Genomic DNA, 22,456 nt, shown 5'->3' with positions numbered 1-22,456 from the left:
CATTGGATATCCTTGGTGTTAATTTTGTTTCAGTTAGGCATAATATTTGTGGTTCATTTTCTCTGACAATCATTCATCTCTAGTAATTTAGATACCATTCCATCCACATTTGAGTACATCAACTTTATCATCTTGTTTATATACTTGTCATGACATGGTTCTACTACCTTCCTACTTTTTATTCCATCCTGTTTGTGTACCACTTTCGTACCTGCAATCCTATTACTTTGTAAAAAAATTTCTTCTTCTCCTCTTCTGATCTTCCCTCATTTTTTGTTTTTGCTTCCTCCCTTTTCTCTTTCAGTAATTCCAGTTCCTCTTGTGTTAGGCATCTTTTTATCCATACATTTTTGAACTCCTCTTTTTCCATAAGATTCTTTGCATTTTTTAGTATCTCTTCCACAGTGTTTACACTCTGGAAAGTCACCTTTATAGGTCTTGTCTTCCTTTTCTCGTATTTCCCTAATCTTTTGTGTTCCTCTATGTCTTTACTACAGATTTCCTCTGTTACTTCTTTCAGTAAGCTCATTACATTTGCCATCTCCTTTTTGTCTCTTGTGATCTTGTTTTTTACTTCTTCCTCTTCTATACCAGTGATTACTATAGATTTGTTTATATCTACTGAATGTCCGACTAACTTTGGATTGTTTTGGATTATTCTTTTCACTTCCTTGTGAATGCTTTTTTCCTCCACCCTTGTTTCTAAGTCTTTCTTTACTTTCACCATTTCAGCATACGTGGTTTCCACATCATTTTTGTAGCTTTGCACAGCTTCATTCACCTGTGTTATCTTCTCCTCAATATCACTGCTCTGGTCTATAAGACTGCTTACTTACCTAATTGTCTCTGTGTCATTTTTGAACTCTTCCATAACACTCTCGTGATTGACTACTGTACTTGCCATTTGACTCATTTTCTTCCTACGTGTACTCAATTCCACTGTTAGTTCACTGATGGTTGTGTCTTTCTTATTGGCCTCCCTTCCTAGTTTTTTTATTTCTTCCTTTTGCAAGTGCATCTGCTTCTTTATTTCATCAATTTCATTTTTGAAAGCCATTTCTAGTTTGTGTACACGTTCAATCAGTCTATTGTGAGTCTCCACTTCAACCAGTTCTTGGTAGAAATCATCATCTTGCTTTTTACCTTTATCCCTTTTCTTTTCCAAATTTGCTTTACTAAAGTATGTATCCATTTTGCAATACTAAAAGAACAGAGTATGTTCTTACAAAGTATGTACACTTTCCCCGTGTTGCTGTAGTCTAAACAAATGTCAGCTGACTCAGCGCATTTTTTCCTCTTGGTTCTCTTTTCTGTTTGAACAAGTCTTATTTAAACTTATTATTTTTTTCCCTTTAATAATGAAAAATCATTTAGTCTAACCTGGTACAGAGCTTGACTCATACGAAGATACTAATTTAGGTAATGCCACTGGCCGTGTTGGTTCGGTACAGAGCGCCGATGTCGGACGTCTGTCCCAATTGACTTCCTGTGTGTGTGTGTGTGTGTGTGTGTGTGTGTCTGTGTGTGTGTGTGTGTCTGTGTGTGTGTGTGTGTGTGTGTGTGTTCTTACTTTTTTTATGCAAGGACGAAGGAGCCAAAGGCTAGGAGCCCGCAAAAGAGTTCTCTCAAAGAAAAAAAAAAATACAAAAGAGAGCCAAATATAAGACTCGTTCATTTCGAGATGCCTGGACACACTATGTTTGAAAGACTGGAGATCATAGGAAATAGGAAAGACAGACAGAGGGAGACAGTTCCAGAGTCGACCTGTTACATAAATGAAGGACTGGGAGTAATGGTTAACTCTTGCATTAGAGAGTTGGACAGAAAAGGGATAGGAGTTTGTTGCTAGACGGTGCTACGCACCCATCGTAGAGGTGCAGGGATGCAAGCAGACAGTTCAGAGGAGTAATGACCATTGAAATAGCGATAGAAATTAGATGAAAAGGCAACAGTCCAGCGAAGAGGCAGAGGTTGAAGGAAGCCAGTAAAAGAAGGAGAGTTAATGAGACAAAAAAACATTGACTCCATCCTTTTGAAAAGAGCTGTATGTGGGGAGCCTCCCAACACATGAGAGTTGTACTCTACACAAGGGCGAATAAAACCCGTCTGTAAAGTCAACAACTGTGCAAAGGAAAAGAAGGTATGGAGCGGCTTAGCACACCTAAACTCTTGGACGCAGATTTTACAAGAGATGTAATATGATCTTTCCAAGATAAATCCCAAGTGAATGAAACCCCAACCATGTTCAAGGATGATGCAGGATTGAGCTGGATATTATTAAACATTAGTGGGTACTCCTATGGAAGATTTTGATGGGTTAGTAGGTGTAAAAAATGAGTCTTTGATGCATTAAAAACAACCAGATCATTTTTACTCCAGTCAGAGATACGAGCCAAGTCAGACATTAGGTGTGCCATAGCCTAATCCCTTGTTTGTTGAAGTAACTGCTGAGATGGGCGTTGCGGGTACCGAATGGAAAGGTGAAGGGTGGAATCATCAGCATACGAGTGGATAGGGTTAGATGTACGGCTTAGATCATTGATGAATAAAAGGAAGAGAGTTGGTGATGGGATAGAGCCCTGAGGAACCCCACTGTTGATAGATCTAGGTTCTAAGAGAAGAATGATGGCCGTCTAGAACAGCGGCTATAGGACGACGAGAAAGGAAGCTGTAGATGAAGGCACAGATAGGATAGAAACCATAAAAGGGAAGTTTGGAAATGAAAGATTTATGTCAGACTCGATCAAAAGCCTTTGAGGTGTCAAGTGCAATGGCAAAGCTTTCGCCAAAGTCCCGAAAGTAGGATGACCAGGGGTCTGAAAGGTAGGTGAGAAGATCGCCAGTGGAGCATCCCTGACGGAACCCATACTGACGATCAGAAAGAAGGTTGTGATAGGAAAGATGCTTTTAAATTTTTCTCTTAAGAATAGGCTCAAAAACTTTTGAGACACAGGATGTTGAAGCAACTAGACGTCAGAGGGTCGGGAATGGTCACCCTTCTTTGGGACAGGCTGAATGTGAGCAAACTCCCAGCAAGAAGGAAAGGTACAAGCTGAAAAACAAAGGTGAAAGTGTTTTCCTAGGCAGGGTGTAAGCACAGAAGCACAGGTCTTGAGGACAACAGGAGGGACTCCATCAGGCCCATATGCCTTGTTAGTACTGAGGCCAGTGATTATAGAAAATACATCACCTGAAGAAATTTTAATGTCAACCATGAGGAAGTCAGAGGGGGGAAGTGATGGAGGAACAGTACCGGAATCGTCTAAGGTGGAATTGGAGGAGAAAGTCTGAGCGAAGAGATCTGCTTTATCAGTAAAAGAAATAGCTACAGAGCCATCAGAGTATAAAAGAGGAGGGAAGGATGATGAGGTAAAGTTATTAGAAAGGTTTTTGACAAGGTGCCAGAAGGAACAGGAAGAATTCGAGTTGGAGAACTGACATCATTTAGTAGAGATGACATTATTTTTAGCAAAGCAAAGAACCGACTTAGCAAGATTCCGGGCAGAAACATAAAAAAAAATGTGATTCAGTGGTGGGTTGGCTTTGGTACCTTTTATAGGCCCTCTCCTTGCTGCGGACAGCATTAGAACAAGCGTGATTAAACCAAGGCTTTCTTGCATTAGTCTGAGAATATGAGAAAGGAATGTATGCTTCTATGCCCAACAGAAAGACCTCCGTAATGCGCAAGGCACACTCAAATGGCTCCCGGCCATGGAAGCAATAATCATTCCAGGGAAAATCAAAGAAGTACTACCTGAGGGCCTCCCAACCTGCAGCTCCATAGTTCCACAGTCGATGTTTCTTTGGAGGGTCCACGTGCCGTACCGGAGCGATAGGACAGGTTAAGGTGATAAGATTGTGATCAGAGGAGCCCAACCGAGAGAAAAGATTAACAGTGTAAGCAGAAGGATTAGTTGTTAGGAAGAGGTCATGTATGTTGAAGTATTCTCCAAGGCAGTTAGGGATACGAGTTGGTGCTGTACAAGCTGCTGTAGGTCATTAAGGATAGAGAAGGTGTAGGCTTGTTCACCAGGTGGATCACTGAAAGGAGACGACAGCCAAATGTGGTTGTGAACATAGAAATCTCCTAGAATGGACATTTCAGAGAAGGGAGAAATGGATAGAATGTGTTCCATCGTAGAAGTAACATAGTCAAAGAATTTTTCATAGTCCGTAGAATCAGGGGATAAGTAAACAGCACAGATATATTTAGTCAGACAATGACAGGAGAGCCGAAGCCAGAGAGTTGTGAATTCAGAAGAATCAAGCTCAGGAACACGAGAGCAAGATTAGTCATTGCGTACATATATACAAGAGCCACCTTTGGCTTTGAAATGAGTAAAGAGAAAGTAGGAGGAAACGGAAAAGGGTTTGCTGTCAGTTGCCTCAGACGTCTGAGTCCCGGTTAAGAAGAGATGGTGAGGTTTAGAGGAGAAGAGGTGGTGTTCAACAGTTAGAAAGTTAGAGGAAGGGCTGCAAATGTTGCACAAATGATTGAGTGAATCAGACAGTGGTTCCACGCAGCTCGTTGAGTCGTCATCGGGAGAGGGGCGGATGGTGGGGACATTTATGCCCCCTCCCCTCCCAAGGACTTCGAGGCATGGTTAATGTGTGCCGTTTTTCTTTTTTAGTCTTGAAAAGGAAGTGTAATGTGCACTGTGCATGTAGTTTGGTGTTGACAGTTAGAGAAACTTGTACTGGAGTGCATGCTGGCCTACTCTCTGTGTTACAAAAACACTGAAAAAATTCAGCAAAGGAGGGTGGTCAGGAACTAGTCCCGAGGGCTGACGAAACGGGAGTTCAAGCACTCCATGTCATCAGCTTTCCATCCACCTTGGGAGTACTGCCCTGCTCGACCGGTGCTACAGCTCTTACCTAATTGTATCTTTACAGGAATGAGTCAAGCTCGTACTGTCCCGTGTATTAAACAATTTTTATCATACATATCCTTAAATTTATGAATAATTTTGGCACACTATTTCATTCGGTAGTACATTCCAATGATCAATTGTCCTATTTGGGAAACTGTATATCCTTACGTCTTTATCGTCTCTCTTTTTATGTAGTTTTGCAGTGTCCCCTTCCTGATTCTTGCTAATAGGTTATATATTAATTTGTGAATTTTCTTTTTCCCTGAGATGCATTTATAGAGCAAAATCATTCCTCCTCTTATCTTTCCCTACTGTAATGTTGGTAGATTCAGCTTTATTAGTCTTTTTTCGTAGCTTAGATCCCACAAGCTTGGTACCCATCTTGTAGCGGTCCTTTGTACTTCATCAATCTTACCTACGTGTTTTTGGGAGGAGGATTCAAGACTACTGATGCATACTCCAGGACTGGTCTGATGAATGATGTTATTATCTTTCTCAGCACGTCTTCATTTATATATGTGAATGTTATTCTCATATTTGCAAGCAGTGTATACATGTTAAGTACATTTTCACTGATGTGGTCAGCCAGAGACAGTCTGTTATTGATAATTACTCCTAGGTTCTTCTCCCTTTCTGATATATGTAGGGTTGATCTTCCCAACCTATCATCCCAGTCTGGTCTTTTCTGTCTTTTACCAAACGTACATGACACTTGTCCACAAAAAATTCCATATGCCATTTATTGCTCCATTCAGGAAGTTTATTTAATTTTTCTGGTAGCTCTTTGCAGGAATGTCAGTAATTTTCCTTTTCATTTTTGCATCATCCGCAAACATATTTAGATAGCTTCCATTTCCAGTGTTACTATGTCATTTACATATACTAAAAACATAACTGGTGCCAGACTGAGCCCTGCGAAACTCCGCTAGTCACTTCCCTCCATGAGTAATTTCCCCTTAGTATTGTTCTCACTTCCCTTTTTCTGAGAAAAGCCTGCATCCAACAGTACAGATTTCCCTGGACTCCTCCTTGATGGTACAGTTCCCATAAAACTCTTTGGTGTGGTATTCTGTCAAATGCTTTCTTGAAATCTCAATAGATACTGTCTACCCATCCGTCTCTTCTGTAATGTTTCTGAAACTCTGTCATAATAGCTTAATAGATTAGTAACACATGATTTTCCCTTTCTAAAGCCGACCTGCCTTTCTGTTATCATACTGTGTTCTATTAGATGGTTTACCAAAACTTTTTTTATCAGCTTTTCTAGTATCTTACTTACAACACTGATCAGTGATACTGGTCGATAGTTGAGTGGATTCTGTCTATTCCCTTTTTTGAATAGGGGAACAATATTTGCTTTCTTCCAAATATCAGGTTGTTTACCTAGACCTAAGGATTCCTTGAATATTAAATACAATTGTCTGCTTAACTTTTCTGCACATTCATGTAGCTCCCAACCTGAAATTTCGTCAGGACCATATGCTTTTCTTTTGTCTAATTTACATAACTCTTCCTGTACTTCTTTTTCTGATGTTTGCATATCTGGTAATACATGTGGGCATCCATGTTCCATATCATCTCTTTCATTTTTTTTTTCTTTCGTAAAAACTGATTGGAAGTTTTTATTTAGTGCTTCATAACCTTTCTCTTGTGTATAGACGATCCCCTTGTCCGTAACAGACTGTATTTTATCTTTACCTTTGGTTTTGCTTCGGACGTAGCTGTAAAACAGTTAAGGTTGATCGCTACTTTTATTTATAATGTCTTCCTCAAACTGTCTCTGAGCCTCCCTCCTTATCTGTGTAAAATAATTTCTTGCTCTTATAGTTGTTATAGGTCCTCTCATTATATTCATCTGTATCTATTCTACAGCAAGTCTCTTTTTGCTTTTGATTTTTTAAATTCTGTATTAAATCATTTCATTATTTTCATTTCTGTTTCTTTGTGCTAAAGAATTTAATTCTGGACTCCTATTTCATAAAATCACTGAATTTTCTATATATAACATTTAAATCTTGTCCTCTAAGCTCCTTTTCCCAATCTATTTCTAATACATAATTCTTCAGGTCATGATAGTTGCCCTTTTTGTAGTTTAAACTCTTTTTGCAACTCTCTTTACTGGTAACTATGTCATATGCAGTCCTGAAGTTGCAATTTAATACTGCATGGTCGCTTTTGCTGAATGGAGGGTGATACATTATATTGTCAATATCATTTTCTTGCCGAATAAATATAAGATCTACAGTAGTACTGACGGATCATCAAGTCCTCCTTTACTGATGTTTTCCTTTACATTCTGTGTTAGGAAAATTCCCGCACAAGATTCAGAAGCTTTTGATCCCAACAACTTTCATGGCTTCTTACATTAAGAGTATTCCAATTTATATTTGTACTGAAATCTCCAGTTAATATAATTCTTTCATATTTCTCTTCCTTTCTATGTAGTAATATTCTTAAACTCTGAATTGTACATTCTGTCAAGTCTTCATATTCGCCTCATTACCAAGTGTTTGTTTCGGGTGGCTTTTATAGATTTGCTACAATTAATTTTCCTTCAGATGTGTTAATCTCCAATGCACTCAGTACTACTTGTGAGGATATACCTATTTCTATTTCTTTGATTTGTAGATTTTTCTTTGTTAAGATTATAATTCCTCCTAATCTTAAATTTCTGCCTCTTCCCCATATATTGTATTCCTCTAAGTTTAAGGTATCGTGGGTTACTTTTGTTTCAGTTAGGCAAATAATATGTGGTTCCTTTTCTTTGGTATAGCCTTCCATCTCTAGTAATTTAGACACCATTCCATCAACGTTTGAGTACATCAACTTAATCTTACATACTTGCCATAACGTGAGTCTACTATCTTCCCCCTTTTTATTCCCTTCCCCCTTTTTATTCCCTGTTGGTTATGTATCTCTTTCTTACGTGCAATCCAGTTACAGTACCATGTAAAAAAATTTACTCTTCTCTTCCTCTGATCTTCCCTCATTCTTTGTTTTTGCCTCCTCCCTCTTCTCCTTTAGTATTCCCAGCTCCTCTTGAGGTAGCCATCTTTTTATCCATACATTTTTAAATTCCTCTTATTCCATAAGTTTATTTGCATTTTTTAGTATTTCCTCCACAGTGTTCCCACTCTGGAAGTTACTTTCAGAGGCCTTGACTTATTTCTCTCATATTTCCCTAGCCTTCTGTGTTCCTCTATGTCTTTCTTACAGAGTTCTTCTGACACTTCCTTCAATATGCTCATTGTATTTGCCATCTCCTTTATGTTTCTCGAAATTTTGTTTCTAAAATCTGTTTCATCTATACCAGTGATTACTATAGATTTTTTGGTATCTGCTGAATCTTTGACCAATTTTTTTTTTTTTTTTTTTTTGGGCTATTCCTTTCGCTTTCTCTCTAATGCATTTTTTCTTTGACTCTAGTTTTTAAGTCTTTCTTTACTTTCACCATTTCAGCATATGTAGTTTCTACATCATCTCTGTAACTTTGCATCACTTCATTCACCCGGGTAATCTTCTCTTCTGTGCCAATGCTTTGGTCTATCAGACTGCTTGTTTTCCTAATTGTCTCTATATCGTTTCTGGACTTCTTCATAATACTCCCATGGTTGACAACTGTACTTACCATTTCATTGATCTTCCTTATAAGTGAACCCACTTCAACTGACAGCTCATCTATTGTTGTCTTGTTTGTTTAATGGCTTCACTAATTTTTCAATTGCTTCCTTCTGCATATGCAACTGCTTCTTAATTTCATCCATTTCACCCTGAAAAGCATTCTCCAGTTTATTCACCCTCTCTACTAGTTTGTTTCATGTGTCCATTTCAACCAGTTCCTGGCAGAAATAATCATCCTCTTTTTACCTTTTACCCTTTTCTTAACTCCTTCCATATTCACTTTACTAAAGATGGTGATCATCGTGTGGTATTACTAAGATAGATTCTATTTACAAGTATGCATCTTTTTGCTACTAGCCTGCTGATAGACGAAACAGCTGATGATGCGTTGATCAGCACATTCATACACTAATCGGATGTATTCTGTTATCTGGACAACACTTGCTTATACTTGCTTTACTATATTAGATCACCATTTAGTTTAACTTAGTAAGAGAAGATTAGTTGACCCTCAGTATAACATCTAATTGCTGTTTACAGCACAGACAAGCACACTGACTGTACATCCATGGATGGAATATGGAAAACAATGTTTCTTTGGACGTCTCATAAATATAGTCTTTAGTTTTTTTTTTTTTTTTAATTGTTTAGTATGCACGAGCCTGTTATGCACGTGGCTAATGAAAACTCCTGTTGTAATTTGTGGAAAGAAAAAAAAAAGACTACTGATTCATAACTGATATTGCTTGACAGTAAATTTATAAGTCATCCAGTATCACCAATCTGAAAAAAACTATACAGTGTTGCTGGATATACTGTGAATTATAGCAAGGTTGGTGTTTATGTACCCTATCCTGTCCAATGTACTGTTCACAGTGGGATTTTTCCAGTTTCCAGCCATAATTACAAACTGTTCAAGAGCGCAACAACTTATTATCATTGACGTCATATGTCACAACCAATCAAAATCTGTTTTACCAGTCGGAATTTAGTCGGAAGCTGAGGTGCTGTAGGTGTCACTTGTCATCTGGTGCCACGTGTCGGTGACATCATCCCGTACGATTTAGTCAGCCAAAAGTAACTGACCACTATTGAAGATCCGGAAACTGGGGGATGGGGAAGGACGCCAATTAACTCAAGAAACGTAATCAGAATCGATGGGTTATGTGCTTACTACGAACGGGAAACTATTGAACTCGTCGTATAAACACGCCCCAATACTCGAATTATTCTCGTTACATAAATTATCAATTAGCTCTTATTTGATACATATGTTGTTTTAAAACCAAGCTGAATAGTTACACATTTTGCATGTCTCGACCCGAAAAATATCTCTGATGTCAAACAAAACGAGGTCCCGGGTCGAACTTATGAAATGCTCCGATCGAGCTGAATAATTTTGGAGATGTTTTACTATCCAATGTAATCACAAAATTTAGTGTGCGAAGTTCTGCGAAATATCGACCTTATAAAGAAAGCCCTATTGAATGGTTGTACATTTACCAAGCATTATAATTATAATATCTGAAACATGGAGACTGAGCAAAAGTGAAATGCCATGGATTCTAACGATTACGATTATTTTCTTAAAAGCGGCAAGTGGGAGAGTAAACAATAGACATACACCCTACCTTCAAGTGTCTCTACACTGAACGATAAACTACACTGTTTTTGTAGCCCAGGAGACCACCAACTACGCTGAATGGTTACCACAAACCCAAATAGACTCCTAGTGGTCTAGTGGGTTAAGGTGCACCAACCAAATGTGGCCCGTAATTTTGTACACCCAGGAGTTGGTTGAGTGTATTGCTGTTATACTACCACTCTTGGAACACGGACCGGTCACTGTCGAGATTAAGTAACCTAGCCACGTGGCCCTACGCTCCTGGTACGGCAATGAAAGACTATAATAGGTGGTAGATTCATTGATGGACATACACGAGTTTCTGTATTAGGGAAATATCAGGGGGTTTTAGTCTGGCAGGAGACGTATATTCATATGCACTCCCTCCCCCCAAACTGAATGCCAAAATGATATTTAGCAGCCGTAGGATATCAACTTAAAATTTCTGGTGTTGACAAGAAGGAAAAAATGCCTCACGGGGCACCAATTAGTGCATTATGAATGTCACTTTAAGCAAGACATGTCTGTCAATCAGCAAAATAATAAAGTAATGAAAGAAAAGTATTCGGGAGCCGAATGCTAATCGGCCGCCAGACCTTTGGCAGCCATTATGGTGACCTTGACCTTGACCCCGAGTGCCCAATTTCAAACTCGTTCAAGATCTAGGTCATATCTTGATACCTTTGAAGGTTTCATGTTGATAGCTCAAGCAGTTCATGAAATATAATGGTAAACACACACACACACACACACACACACACACACACACACACACACACACACACACACACACACACACACACACACACACACACGGGGGGGGGGGCAAAAACATTGTCGCTCCACTTTGCTAAAGGCGGGCAATAATAATACTGTGAGAGGAAGAAAACATCTGAATAATATACCGTAAATGTAGTGGGCAGCGAGGGTTTAGAGCACAAAGAGATATGCCACAATAAAGGTTAGAGGCTTCTTTGTCAAGAACAGTTCCCGGGAGGGAGGGAGGAGTGAGCAAGATAATCTTGTTTCACCGTGGTGTTATAATTTAAATGGATATATTATAGTTTCCAATTCAGTATGTAGGCCTTATTCATTCAGTTTTATTTACATCTCACTTTCTAACACTCCATTCAGTCATAACTTTATCTGCCATATGTATTTACCTGCATAGGAACTAATATTTACTTTGACATTCTCTCTCTCTCTCTCTCTCTCACACACACACACACACACACACACACACACACACACACACACACACACACACACACACACACACCTCAACATCATAACGTACACCAACTTGACACCAGCCATCCACTAAGTCATGGAAAGTTACCGGAGTGGAATGAAGGCTCGGTGCTGGAGAGTTAAGAAGATGGGGAGGAGGAGGAGGAGGAGGAGGGGAGAGGTTAATATATTCTCAGCTTAACGACCTACCACCTCATTTATGCTAACCAAACCTTTCCCAAGTTAAGCTAAAACAAACTAATCGAGGATAACCTACTTCATTGTATTTTAGTTAGCATCTAATATCTGTTAACCTCTTTACCCAATATAACCTAACCGAACCTAACCAACCTGGCCAAACCCAAGGCCAGCTAACCAACAGCTTACCTAATTTAATTTAACCTACTCTAATTAACCTGACTTGGCTTACCTTACTGTAAGCAGCTGCATAGTCTCAGTCCAATATAAAATAGTACCTAACGTCTGCCACTATAACTTATCTGAAACTAAACTATGTCAGAGTAACATGTACTAACTTACATGAAGTAACTAACACAAACCCAAAGTAACCTGTGCGTAGCTGCAGAGATGATGATAATCGTCATTACTAATTAACACAGATTTCAAGATTCTAGCAGCATCTGAACAGGAGCTCCCAAGGTACGGCTGCTTGGAACTGGTATCAAACAATGTTATTCAGTTGCGAGGGACGTTTTGTAGCTGAGGGGCTTAATGGAAAGTATGTTTCACTTTTTCATTTCGTTAAGAAAGTTCGAAAATTAATCATGTCGTCTTGGCCGTATCTACCAGATCAACGCTTCCCAAAAGGTGTACTTTGTCTTTAAACACACACTTCAGACACACCCCAGGTATAACCCTGATGCACACCACATAAACCTCACACACACACACACACAAGAAATGCACCAGACAAACGCCAGACACACCACCAATACCAACCAATTCCCATCACTCCCAATGTGTGTGACACCAGCTCCATGATGCCACGCAGCACTCCAAAAGACGAAGTCTCGTGTGATCCTTACCGTGTGCTGCATCTTCCCTTCTGGATCTTTGATATCGTCTTTCTAGAACTCTGGTGAAGCCTTTGCCACTCCCCTTGGCATGTGAAAGGTTTTCTACCAAGTATTGAAAATATAAGTGGCTGGGGAATGGCTGGGAGAAGGAGGGAGGTGAGAAGACAGGAAGAAATCAGTAGGATAGAAGTTGTGGAAGCAATGAAGAAAGTTAAATCAGGGAAAGCCCCAGGAATTGATGGAGTGTGTGGTAAAATGCTGAAGCATGGGGGAGAGATAGTAGTAGAATGGATGTGGAAGATGTGCAGATTGGCCTGGGAGGAAGGTAGAGTCCCGGAGGATTGGAAATCAGGTATAATTATTCCCTTGTACAAAGGAAAAGGGGAAAAAGAAGTGTGTGGTAATCATAGAGGCATTTGTCTTCTTAGTATAATAGGAAAAGTGTATGGTAGGATACTTATAGACAGAGTTAGAGAAAGAACAGAGAAATTAGTTGGAGAAGAACAGGGAGGCTTTAGGAAGGGAAGAGGTTGTGTAGATCAGATATTCATTCTTAGATCTTTAGTGGAAAAGTTTCTAGAGAAGGGAAAGAAGTTGTATGCGGCTTTCATGGATTTGGAGAAAGCATATGACAGGGTGGATAGACAAGGATTGTGGAAAGTGTTAAGAATATATGGAGTAGATGGGAAGTTGTTGAATGCTGTGAAGAGTATGTACGATGGTGCGAAGGCTGCAGTGCGTGTGGATGGTGAACTAAGTGAATTTTTCTCTTTGAAAGTTGGTTTGAAACAGGGATGTGTCATGTCTCCATGGTTGTTCAATCTGTACATGGATGGGGTAATAAAAGAGGTACCGTACAAGGTAGGGTAGTGGATGTTGGAGTGGCCCTGGTGAGAGAGGATAGTGTTTGGAAACTCCCTGTACTGTTGTTTGCAGATGATACTGTGTTGTTGAGTGAAGACGAAGGGGAGCTGCAAGGCTTGGTGGATGAGTTTGAGAGAGTGTGTAAGAAACGGAATCTAAAGGTGAATGTAGGGAAGAGTAAAGTGATGGTCTTTGAGAGAGGTGAAGTTAGTGAATGTACAGCGAGGTTGGATGGTGAGGAATTGGAAAATGTGAGTACGTTTAAGTACTTGGGTAGTGTGATGAGTAAGGATGGAGGTTTGGAGGGTGAAGTGCATGAAAGGGTACAGCTGGGAAGAAAGGTTGCTGGTTCTTTGAAAGCAGTGATAAGAAACAGGGAAGTGAGCATGGAAGTGAAAAAGTTACTACATGACAGTATTGTGATACCAACTCTAACGTATGGAAGTGAAGCTTGGACATTGTTGGAAGGACACAAGTCAAGAGTGAGAGCAGTGGAAATGAGTTATTTAAGAGAAGCCTGTGGAGTCACGTGGAGAGACAGGCTGACGAATGAGGATATAAAGGAGCGTTGTGGTGTGGATGTGGATGTGATAGAAAGCGTTATGAGGAACACAATGAGGTGGTTTGGCCATGTGGAGAGGATGGAGGGTGAAAGACTGACGAAGAGAGTGTATGTGAGTGAGGTGGAGGGGGGAAGAGGGAGGGGGAGGCCGAGGATGAGAAGGAGGGATGGGGTGGAGAGGTATATGAGAGAGAGGGTGTGAGTTGGGAGCAGGGCAGTGAAATGGCGGGGGACAGGGCGACTTGGAGGCGATTTGTTTGTGGCCATCCCAAAAGGGATTGAGGCATCTGGCAATAGATAGATAGATAGACCAAGCTGCGCTCTAATATTTCAGTTTCTTTTTACAGACGATGAACAGAGAAAGGAAAACATTATATAAAAATCCATTCACCAGATTACAGACATCCCCTGCTCATAATAAAATCTGTGCCAGATGGACTTGAAATGCTTTAGGTTGAAGTTTGGACGAAACCATCCTGGGGAAGTGAGTTCCGAAGACAAGCAGTTCTGGGAATCAATGAATTTTGATAAGCAGAAGTTCTGCAACATGGCAGTGTGACAGTCAAGTCATGAGCATTACCAAAGCCCGTGTAACATGGGAAAAGGCTTCGAGAGGTGGCAAATTGGATGCAACTTCCTGTGAGCATTTGCTATAAAAATGTCTGTAGAATAATGAAACGGAGGGAACATCCCTCCTACAGTCTACAGAAGTAGACTGTAGCACCAGTTGAGCAGGGCTGCATTCCCAAGGTGGATGGAAAACTGATGACAGGGAGAGCTGGAACTCCCGTTTCATCAGCCCTCGGGACTAGTTCCTAAACATCCCCCTTTGCTGAATTTTGTTTCAGTAACACAGAGAAGAGCCAGCATGCTCTCCAGGACCAGATTCTCTAGCTATTCAACAGCAAACTACAGGCATATTAAACACTATAATTCCTTTACAAAATTAAAGAAAGATAAATGGCGTCTAATAACCAGGCCTCGGAGTCCCGGGGGGGGGGCATAAATGCCCCCACCATCCGCCCCTCTCCCGGTGATGACTCAACGAGCTGCCTGGAACCACTGTCTGACTCACTTCTTCATTTTTGCAACATTCGCGGCCTTTCCTCTACCTTTCCCTCTGTTGAGCACCACCTCTCCTCCTCTAAACCTCACCTTTTCTTCTTAACTGAGACTCAGCTGTCTGAGGCAACTGATACCAAACTCTTTTCTGTATTATTCTACTTTCTCTACTCTCGCTCTTGTTCTAATGCTGTCCACAACAAGGAGAAGGCCTATAAAAGGTACCGCAGCCAACCCACCTCTGAATCATATCTTTTTTATGTTTCTGCCAGGAAACTTGCTAAGTCTGTTCTTTGCTCTGCTAAAAATAATTTCATGCATACTAATTGCTCTCAATTCTCCAACTCGAACTCTTCCCGCTCCTTCTGGCATCTTGCCAGAAACCTTTCTAACAATATTACCTCATCATCCTTCCCTCCTCCATTCTACTATGATGGCTCTGTAGCTATTTATTCCACTGATAAACTAGATCTCTTCAATCATACTTTCTCTTCCAGTTCCACCTTAGTCGATTCCGGTGCTGTTCCTCCATCACTTCCCCCCGCTGATTTCCAAATGGTTGACGTTAATATTTCTTCAGCTGATGTACTTTCTGCCATCACTGGCCTTAACACTAATAAGGCATATGGGCCTGTTATCCTAAAGAACTGTGCTTTTGTGCTAACACTCTGCTTAGGTAAACTCTTTCGTCTTTCTCTATCAAATTGTACCTTTCCTTCTTGGTGGAAGTTTGCTTTCATTCGGCCAGTCCAGAAGAAGGGTGACCAATTCCAACCCTCTATCACCCAATTGCTTTAACATCCTGTGTCTGAAAAGTTTTCGAGTCTATTCTTAACAGAAAAATTTTAACACATCTTTCCTATCATAACCTTCTTCCTGATCGTCAGTATGGGCTCCGTCAGGGACGCTCCACTGGCGATCTTCTCACCTACCTTTCAGACTCCTGGTCATCCTACTTTCGGGACTTTGGTGAAAGCTTTGCCATTGCACTTGACATATCAAAGGCTTTCGAACGAGTCTGTCACCGATTTTTTATTTCTAAACTGTCTTCTTACGGTTTCTATCCTTCTATCTGTGTCTTCATCTCTAGCTTCCTTTCTAGTCGTTCTATATCTGCTGTTGTAGATGGCCATCGTTCTTCTACATCTGTCAGTAGTGGTGTTCCCCAGGGCTCTGTCCCATCACCAACTCTCTTCCTTTTATTCATCAATGACCTTCTAAGCTGTACATCTACCCCTATCCACTCATACACTGATCATTCCACCCTTCACCTTTCCATTCGGTTCCCGCAAAGTCCATCTCAGCAGTTACTTCAACAAACAAGGGTTGAGGCTATGGCACACCTAATGTCTGACTTGGCTCGTATCTCTGAGTGGGGTAAAAATAATCTTGTTCTTTTTAATGCATCAAAAACTCAGTTCCTACTCCTATCAACTCAACAAAATCTTCCACAGGTGTAACCATTTACGTTTAATGATATTCAGCTTAATCCTGCACCATCCATAAACATACTTGGGGTTTCATTCTCTCGGGACTTAATTTGGAAAGATATTACATCTCTTGTAAAATCTGCATCCAGGATATAAGTTGTGCTAAGCCGACTCTATACTTTCTTTACCCCTGCACAGTTGTTGACTTTATACAAGGGTTTTAGCCGCCCCTGTGTAGAGTACAACTCTCATGTTTGGGAAGGTTCCCCACATACAGCTCTTCTCAATAGGGTGGTGTCAAAGGCTTTTCGTCTCATCAACTCTCCTCCTCTTACTGGCTCCCTTCAACCTCTGTCTGTTCGCTGCACCGTTGCATCTTTATCTCTTTTCTATCGCTACTTCAATGGTCACTGCTCCTCTGAATTGTCTGCTTGCATCCCTCCACCTCTACATCGGGCACGTACCACCCGTCTAGCAACAAACTCTCATCCCTTTTCTATCCATCTTTCTAATGCAAGAGTTAAACGTTACTCCCAGTCCTTCATTTGTGCAACAGGTCAACTCTGGAACTGTCTCCGTCTGTATTTCCTACTTCCTATGATCTCCAGTCTTTCAAACGCAGTGTGTCCAAGCATCCCGAAAAGAACGGATCTTGAATATGGCTCTCAATCGTATTGTTTTTTTTTTTTTTTCTTGGAAGGAACGGTTAGTGGGCTCCTGACCTTTGGTTCCTTCTTCTTTGCATAAAATAAATGTAGAGGAGGTAGTTCATGTATAATTGCTGGGCCACTAATTATAACTTTGTTCTGAATTTTGTACAGTTGTTTATATATATATATATATATAGAGAGAGAGAGAGAGAGAGAGAGAGAGAGAGAGAGAGAGAGAGAGAGAGAGATAGGAGCCTCTGTGGTACAGTGGTAGAGTGTGTGTTTCGTACACGGGTGGACCAGGGTTCGCGCCCCGCCAGGGTAATAAACTTTAGGAGTGTTCACCCGGCCACGTACTGCACTGGCGGACACCAGGGGTGCTGTGGTTGAACCAGTGTCGCTTACTGTAAAGTATGCTTGCACCCAGTCGGCTTGCGTGGGCCGATTACACTTGGTTCACAGACTACACACACATCCAAAGCCACTCCAGCACTACAATTACACTAACAAGCACTTCTCACCCTACGTGCAATCTCTACTAGATAGCCTAAGCCACTTGGTAGAGATACATTGGCTGTATCGTCCCCTCTTCAATCGGGATAGGCTGGTCCTGCGGTAGATACTCAAACGGCTGATGATGATGATGATGATATATATATATATATATATATATATATATATATATATATGGATGAAACTTCTTGTAGTAAATTAACCCCTTCACTATGGGAAAAGTGAGATATACTGTACATAATCATATAATGCGAGGAAAGAAAAGTTGTTCACCTCTTCACTGCGAGACGTCTCCCTCCAAGGTGAATGTAATCGCCTGTCGGTAGCAATAATTTCCCAATAAATTGCCATCGTGTCAGAGGAATGAATGGACATTGTTTCCATCCCATAACTCATTCTGTCAGGTGATGTCTGTTGTATGGCTGCTGTCTTCAGGCTGCTTTGCTGAGTGAAAGGAACAATGAAATTTGTATCTAACCCGGGAATTTTTAAATCTCCTCCAAGCTGAAGAATTAATCTGCGGATTAAAAAAAAAAAAAAAAAGCGCTGAAGGATCCGCCACCTGACTGAAGGATTTAACTACAAAAGATCTCTGATATGAATGAAAACCTGTGGTATCAAACATTAAATACCGGTACTATTAGTAAAGTTCCAATCATACTGAAAGAGTTAATGGAGAATGTTCTAACTCCTTCACTGCGCATCTGTTTCCTGATTTGAAAATCATGTGAGGATTGCAAAAATGCCCGATTCACACGACCCGTTTTGGTTCCGTCAGAGAGTCCGCCAGCTTAACGCCGTCAGAATGTTGTGTATTCACATGACACGTTCCCGATCCGTCCAGCATCGTCATTCAGTGTGTGCTCACTGCTGCGTGAGGATCATGGCCGGTCGGTCTCTAAAGAATTTGGCGGCAGTTGCTCTACTATTAGAAAAAGAGGAGGAAGAAAAAGTTCGTGGAAAGAGGAAAAGGTTATGGGTACACCAGTCACTGAAAAAAGAGAATGTTTCAGGGAGAATTCTGGAACCTGTATAAAGAACTGGCAAATGATGAGGTAAAATTATTCAGTAGTCCTGCTGGAGCAGTACCTTGGGAGTGATGTAGCATATCCTGTATTAAGGCTGAAGGATATAGCATATCCTGTATTAAGGCTAGAAAAACCAGTAAATTTTCCTGCAAAGATTATGAGTTTTAATTTCATGTAAAATAAACTAATGACACTCACCTGGTTTGTTTACTTCCTCGCCAATCACTTTCCATATCTTATCTTTACACAGATTATCACTGTGCTTCTTGTTAGTCATATCAAATAACTCTTCATAAGAACGCACAAGTCAAACAATGAACTCTATGTGTTATCTACATGGACATGGTAGTAGTGGAATGAACGGGTACACTACGTGTCCTCGTTCACATGAGCCATCACCAATCCCTCAGGCCGGCGTCAAGTCGCCAGCTAGCCGGCCAGGATTTCTCGAGAAGATATCCGTGACGTGTCGGTCGGCTGACGGAAGGCTGCTGCTGTTAGCTTGACGGGTCATGTGAACAGTTACATTAGAATGCATGTAAGAAATCTCGACGGAGTCTAGCAGGCGGACTGCCTGTCGGAACCAAAAGGGCCGTGTGAATCGGACCTTACCCGTCCCAGTCCCAGAGGGGCTCGGGGACGGATGTTGTTTTCACTCAGTTTGTCTGTCTGTTTGTTTGTCTGTCTTTCTGTTAACAACTTTACGCGAAAACTACTGGTGCGATTTTGACTGAAATAACGGGGATGATGGGTTACGACCTTCTGATCACCTTATTAAATTCTGGGCCAACTTGGGCCAAGGCCTAGGCTGTAGGTCCAAAAAATGTAGGCTAGAAAAAAAAGGGTGGAACCAGTACAAATATTTTTTTCGCTGTAACTCCTTTCTAATTCGTCATATCAACATGAACCCAAAACATAAAGGTGCATCTTTCAAATCTGCATCCTATAAAATGCCTCATTACATCGGGGGGGAGGGGGGCACCCCCAAGTTACCGGTAGGGGGGTCAGTGTCAGGTGGGTAGGGCCTAAAATTTCAAATGGGCATAAAATCGACAATTTTCACCCGATTTACTCCAGACTTTTATATGTGACATCTTTGACTAGATATTTTGTTGTGTTTATACGTCAGCACTAAAATGACTGCCGGGAAGGGTTGGTTGTATCTTGGTACCACTTATCTTTATTTTTCCAAATGTAACAGTGTCTGTCTTTCCTTCATTCTTCCCTCTTCCTTCTGTCTACGGGTGACTTTATATTCCCTCTTCTGTCTTTCTCTCCTTCATTCTTTCCCCTCCCTTCTGCCCATGGATGGCTCTACACTTTTCTATACACCAGGAAACCATTACTATGCTGGGTGGTAACCATATGACCAAATTATGGTGCCTGGTGGTTTAGTGAGTAATTAAGTCTCTCCAATCGGAGAGTCTCGTGCAGATTTATATCCAAAGGATGGTTGGGGTTTATTGCTAACGCAATGCCACTCATGGATGAATGAGGCTGGTCACTCTCATCTTAAACGACAGGACCAACTTGCCTAGCCCCGGGCTCTTACGCTCCTCATGGGACAACATAGGACTTGATGATAGATGAATGGATGGTAACAGTTTTGTCTTTTACTATCTTGTTAATTTTAATCTTAGTATTTAATTGAACAAAAATAAGAGACTATCATTGCACCCCTGTATAACTCCTACTTTCTGTTACATTAGGAATATTGTATTGAGTTCCGATCAGATTAATACAAATAGCGGCCATCTAGCAATTGGACAAGGTAAAGCAAAGGGTGAAAAAAAAAAAAAAAAAAACTATAGCCAAATACACCACACGAGGAACGCTTAGTACAGCTGAAACTGCAACCTCTCATCTATCATGACATTTTTTATATATTTTTAAGAATGTCATCTCCATATTATTTTTCTGTTTAAGTCGCTGGGGTCCATCGTAGTACATAGAGAACCGATCTGGGCAGCATCAAAAGCTATTAGAGCAATATGTGAACCTATAAGCTCTGCTACTTTAAGCCGGTAGGGGGAGGGTGGTACATTAATTCCCCATGCAGCGGAATCCCAGACGCAGCAATACCGTGCAGTAGGGTGTGCCAGTTTTGTCAGCTTTTTTTCTAGTCAACTTTGATAGTGAAAAAATTGTATCTTTTCTTGTCAAAAATTGAAAATGGCAAACCAGAATGAAATAAATCAACCCTTACCTACATCAGTTTTACCTTAAAGTTTCAAAAAATGACTCTTTCATTTAATAATAAGCCCCAAATTTATTAACTATTCATTTGCCGCTGAATTATCCTACTTATGACATGTGTAGCGTTTTCAAGGCCATACAGTTGTTGTACAATGTACAAGTCAAAGCATGATTAGAAACTGTCCATCACCCTCAATCCTCAGCTGCCTTTTAAGTGTCACAGATAGTTTTTTTTTTTTGTTACTTCCCATCTACCTACTTCATTGCTATTCCACTAGGCAAATACTACAGTTTAACTGTAAATATGGAATACTGATTTTACAGTTATCTATTATTGCCATGTTCTTCCCTTACGTTGTATAGTAATTCCATTATTTTTTTAGAGTATTGTGCGATTTTGCTGACGAACAGGTTTGAAGCCCTGGAATCAACAACAACAGATGGCCTCGACACACACCTTGACATCACCACCACCATCATGGAAGCCACGGTAGAGACTGCTGGAAGCGACAAGCCACCAAAACTGGACAAGCTCTCCACGGAGGTGTTGCATGACAGAGGACATAAACAACTACAACGAGGGACAACAACTGAAAGACCTAAAAAACAAGAGAGGTCTCAAGTCTACCAGAAAGAAGCAGTGCCTAGGCGGAAACAACATCATCGCCCTCTAGGAGGAAGACGGCATGCACATCAAAGACATCAAGAGGATGGTCAAGGGGTGTGAGGAGTTTTACACCAAACTTTACAGCACCAGGCGACCTCATGACCAACCTTTCAATGTCAGCGACAACACAGCAGGCCCACCTTCCCCTCCCAACCTACCATCAAAGGTGAGAGTTGCCATAAAGAAACTGAAGCGGGACAAGGCTCCTGGGGAGGACAACATCACCGCAGGCATTCTGCAGGATGGAAGGGAACCAGTGGCCAGTATCTTTGTGAAGTTGTTCAACAGATGTCTCATTGATGGAAGAGTCCTCAGCTGCTGGAAGAGTGCATCAATAGTCATTCTCCACACGAAGGGAGACAAGGCTGACATCAAGAACTAGAGGCCAGTCAACTTCCTGCTAGTCACATATATGGTGTTCTCCCATGTTTTCCTCAAGAGAATGTTACATATGCTGAACCAACATCAACCAAGAGGGCAGGCCGGTTTAAGGTCGAGATCCTCCATCATCGACCATTTCCATGTGGTCAACCAGTTATATGAAAAGGCAAACGAGTACAAGGTCCCACTCTGTTTTGCCTTCATTGACTACAAGAAGGCCTTTGAGTCTATCGAGTCCACCCCATGCTACAAGGCGCTGGAGAACCAGGGAGTTGACCATGCCTGAATAACCCTTCTACGTGATCTGTACAATGGCGCCTCCTCCACCCTGAAGCTCCACAGAGACAGCGATAAGGTAACACTAGAAAGGGGAGCAAGACAAGATAATATCTCACCAAAGCTCTTCCCATTGTGACTAAAAAAAACACCATAATAGAGAGAATATATTGGAAGAACAGAGGACTAAACATGAACGGCGAGCATCTCTCCCACTTGTTCTTCGCCAATGACACCTTCCTGACAGGCAAGCCACCAGAGGAACTGGAGAGCACGCTCATCTTCATCCGTAGAACTAGCAGCCCATTTGGCCTCAACATGCATTTCATCAAGACCAAAGTGGTGTTTAATGACTACGCCATCTGTTCCACGGTCACCGCCGATGGAAAGATTATGGAAGAGGTTGGCTGCTACATATACCTTGGCAAAAAGATGACACAAGAT

The 22,456-nt window shown here is 41.1% G+C and overlaps 1 protein-coding gene across 1 annotated transcript; it reads left to right on the top strand.

Moving 5' to 3' along the window:
- Positions 1 to 21,374: 21,374 nt before the first annotated feature.
- Positions 21,375 to 21,737, top strand: LOC145391143 (uncharacterized). Its single transcript, XM_080265822.1, has one exon. It carries the CDS (start codon positions 21,375 to 21,377, stop codon positions 21,735 to 21,737), a length of 363 nt encoding a protein of 120 aa, XP_080121948.1.
- The last annotated feature ends 719 nt before the right edge of the window (positions 21,738 to 22,456 follow it).

Source organism: Coenobita brevimanus, chromosome 17 (genome assembly GCF_032717465.1).
Source record: "Coenobita brevimanus isolate Jiangsu-jjx chromosome 17, ASM3271746v2, whole genome shotgun sequence".
NCBI lineage: Eukaryota > Metazoa > Arthropoda > Malacostraca > Decapoda > Coenobitidae > Coenobita > Coenobita brevimanus.
This window is presented reverse-complemented; position numbering and strand designations above follow the sequence as displayed.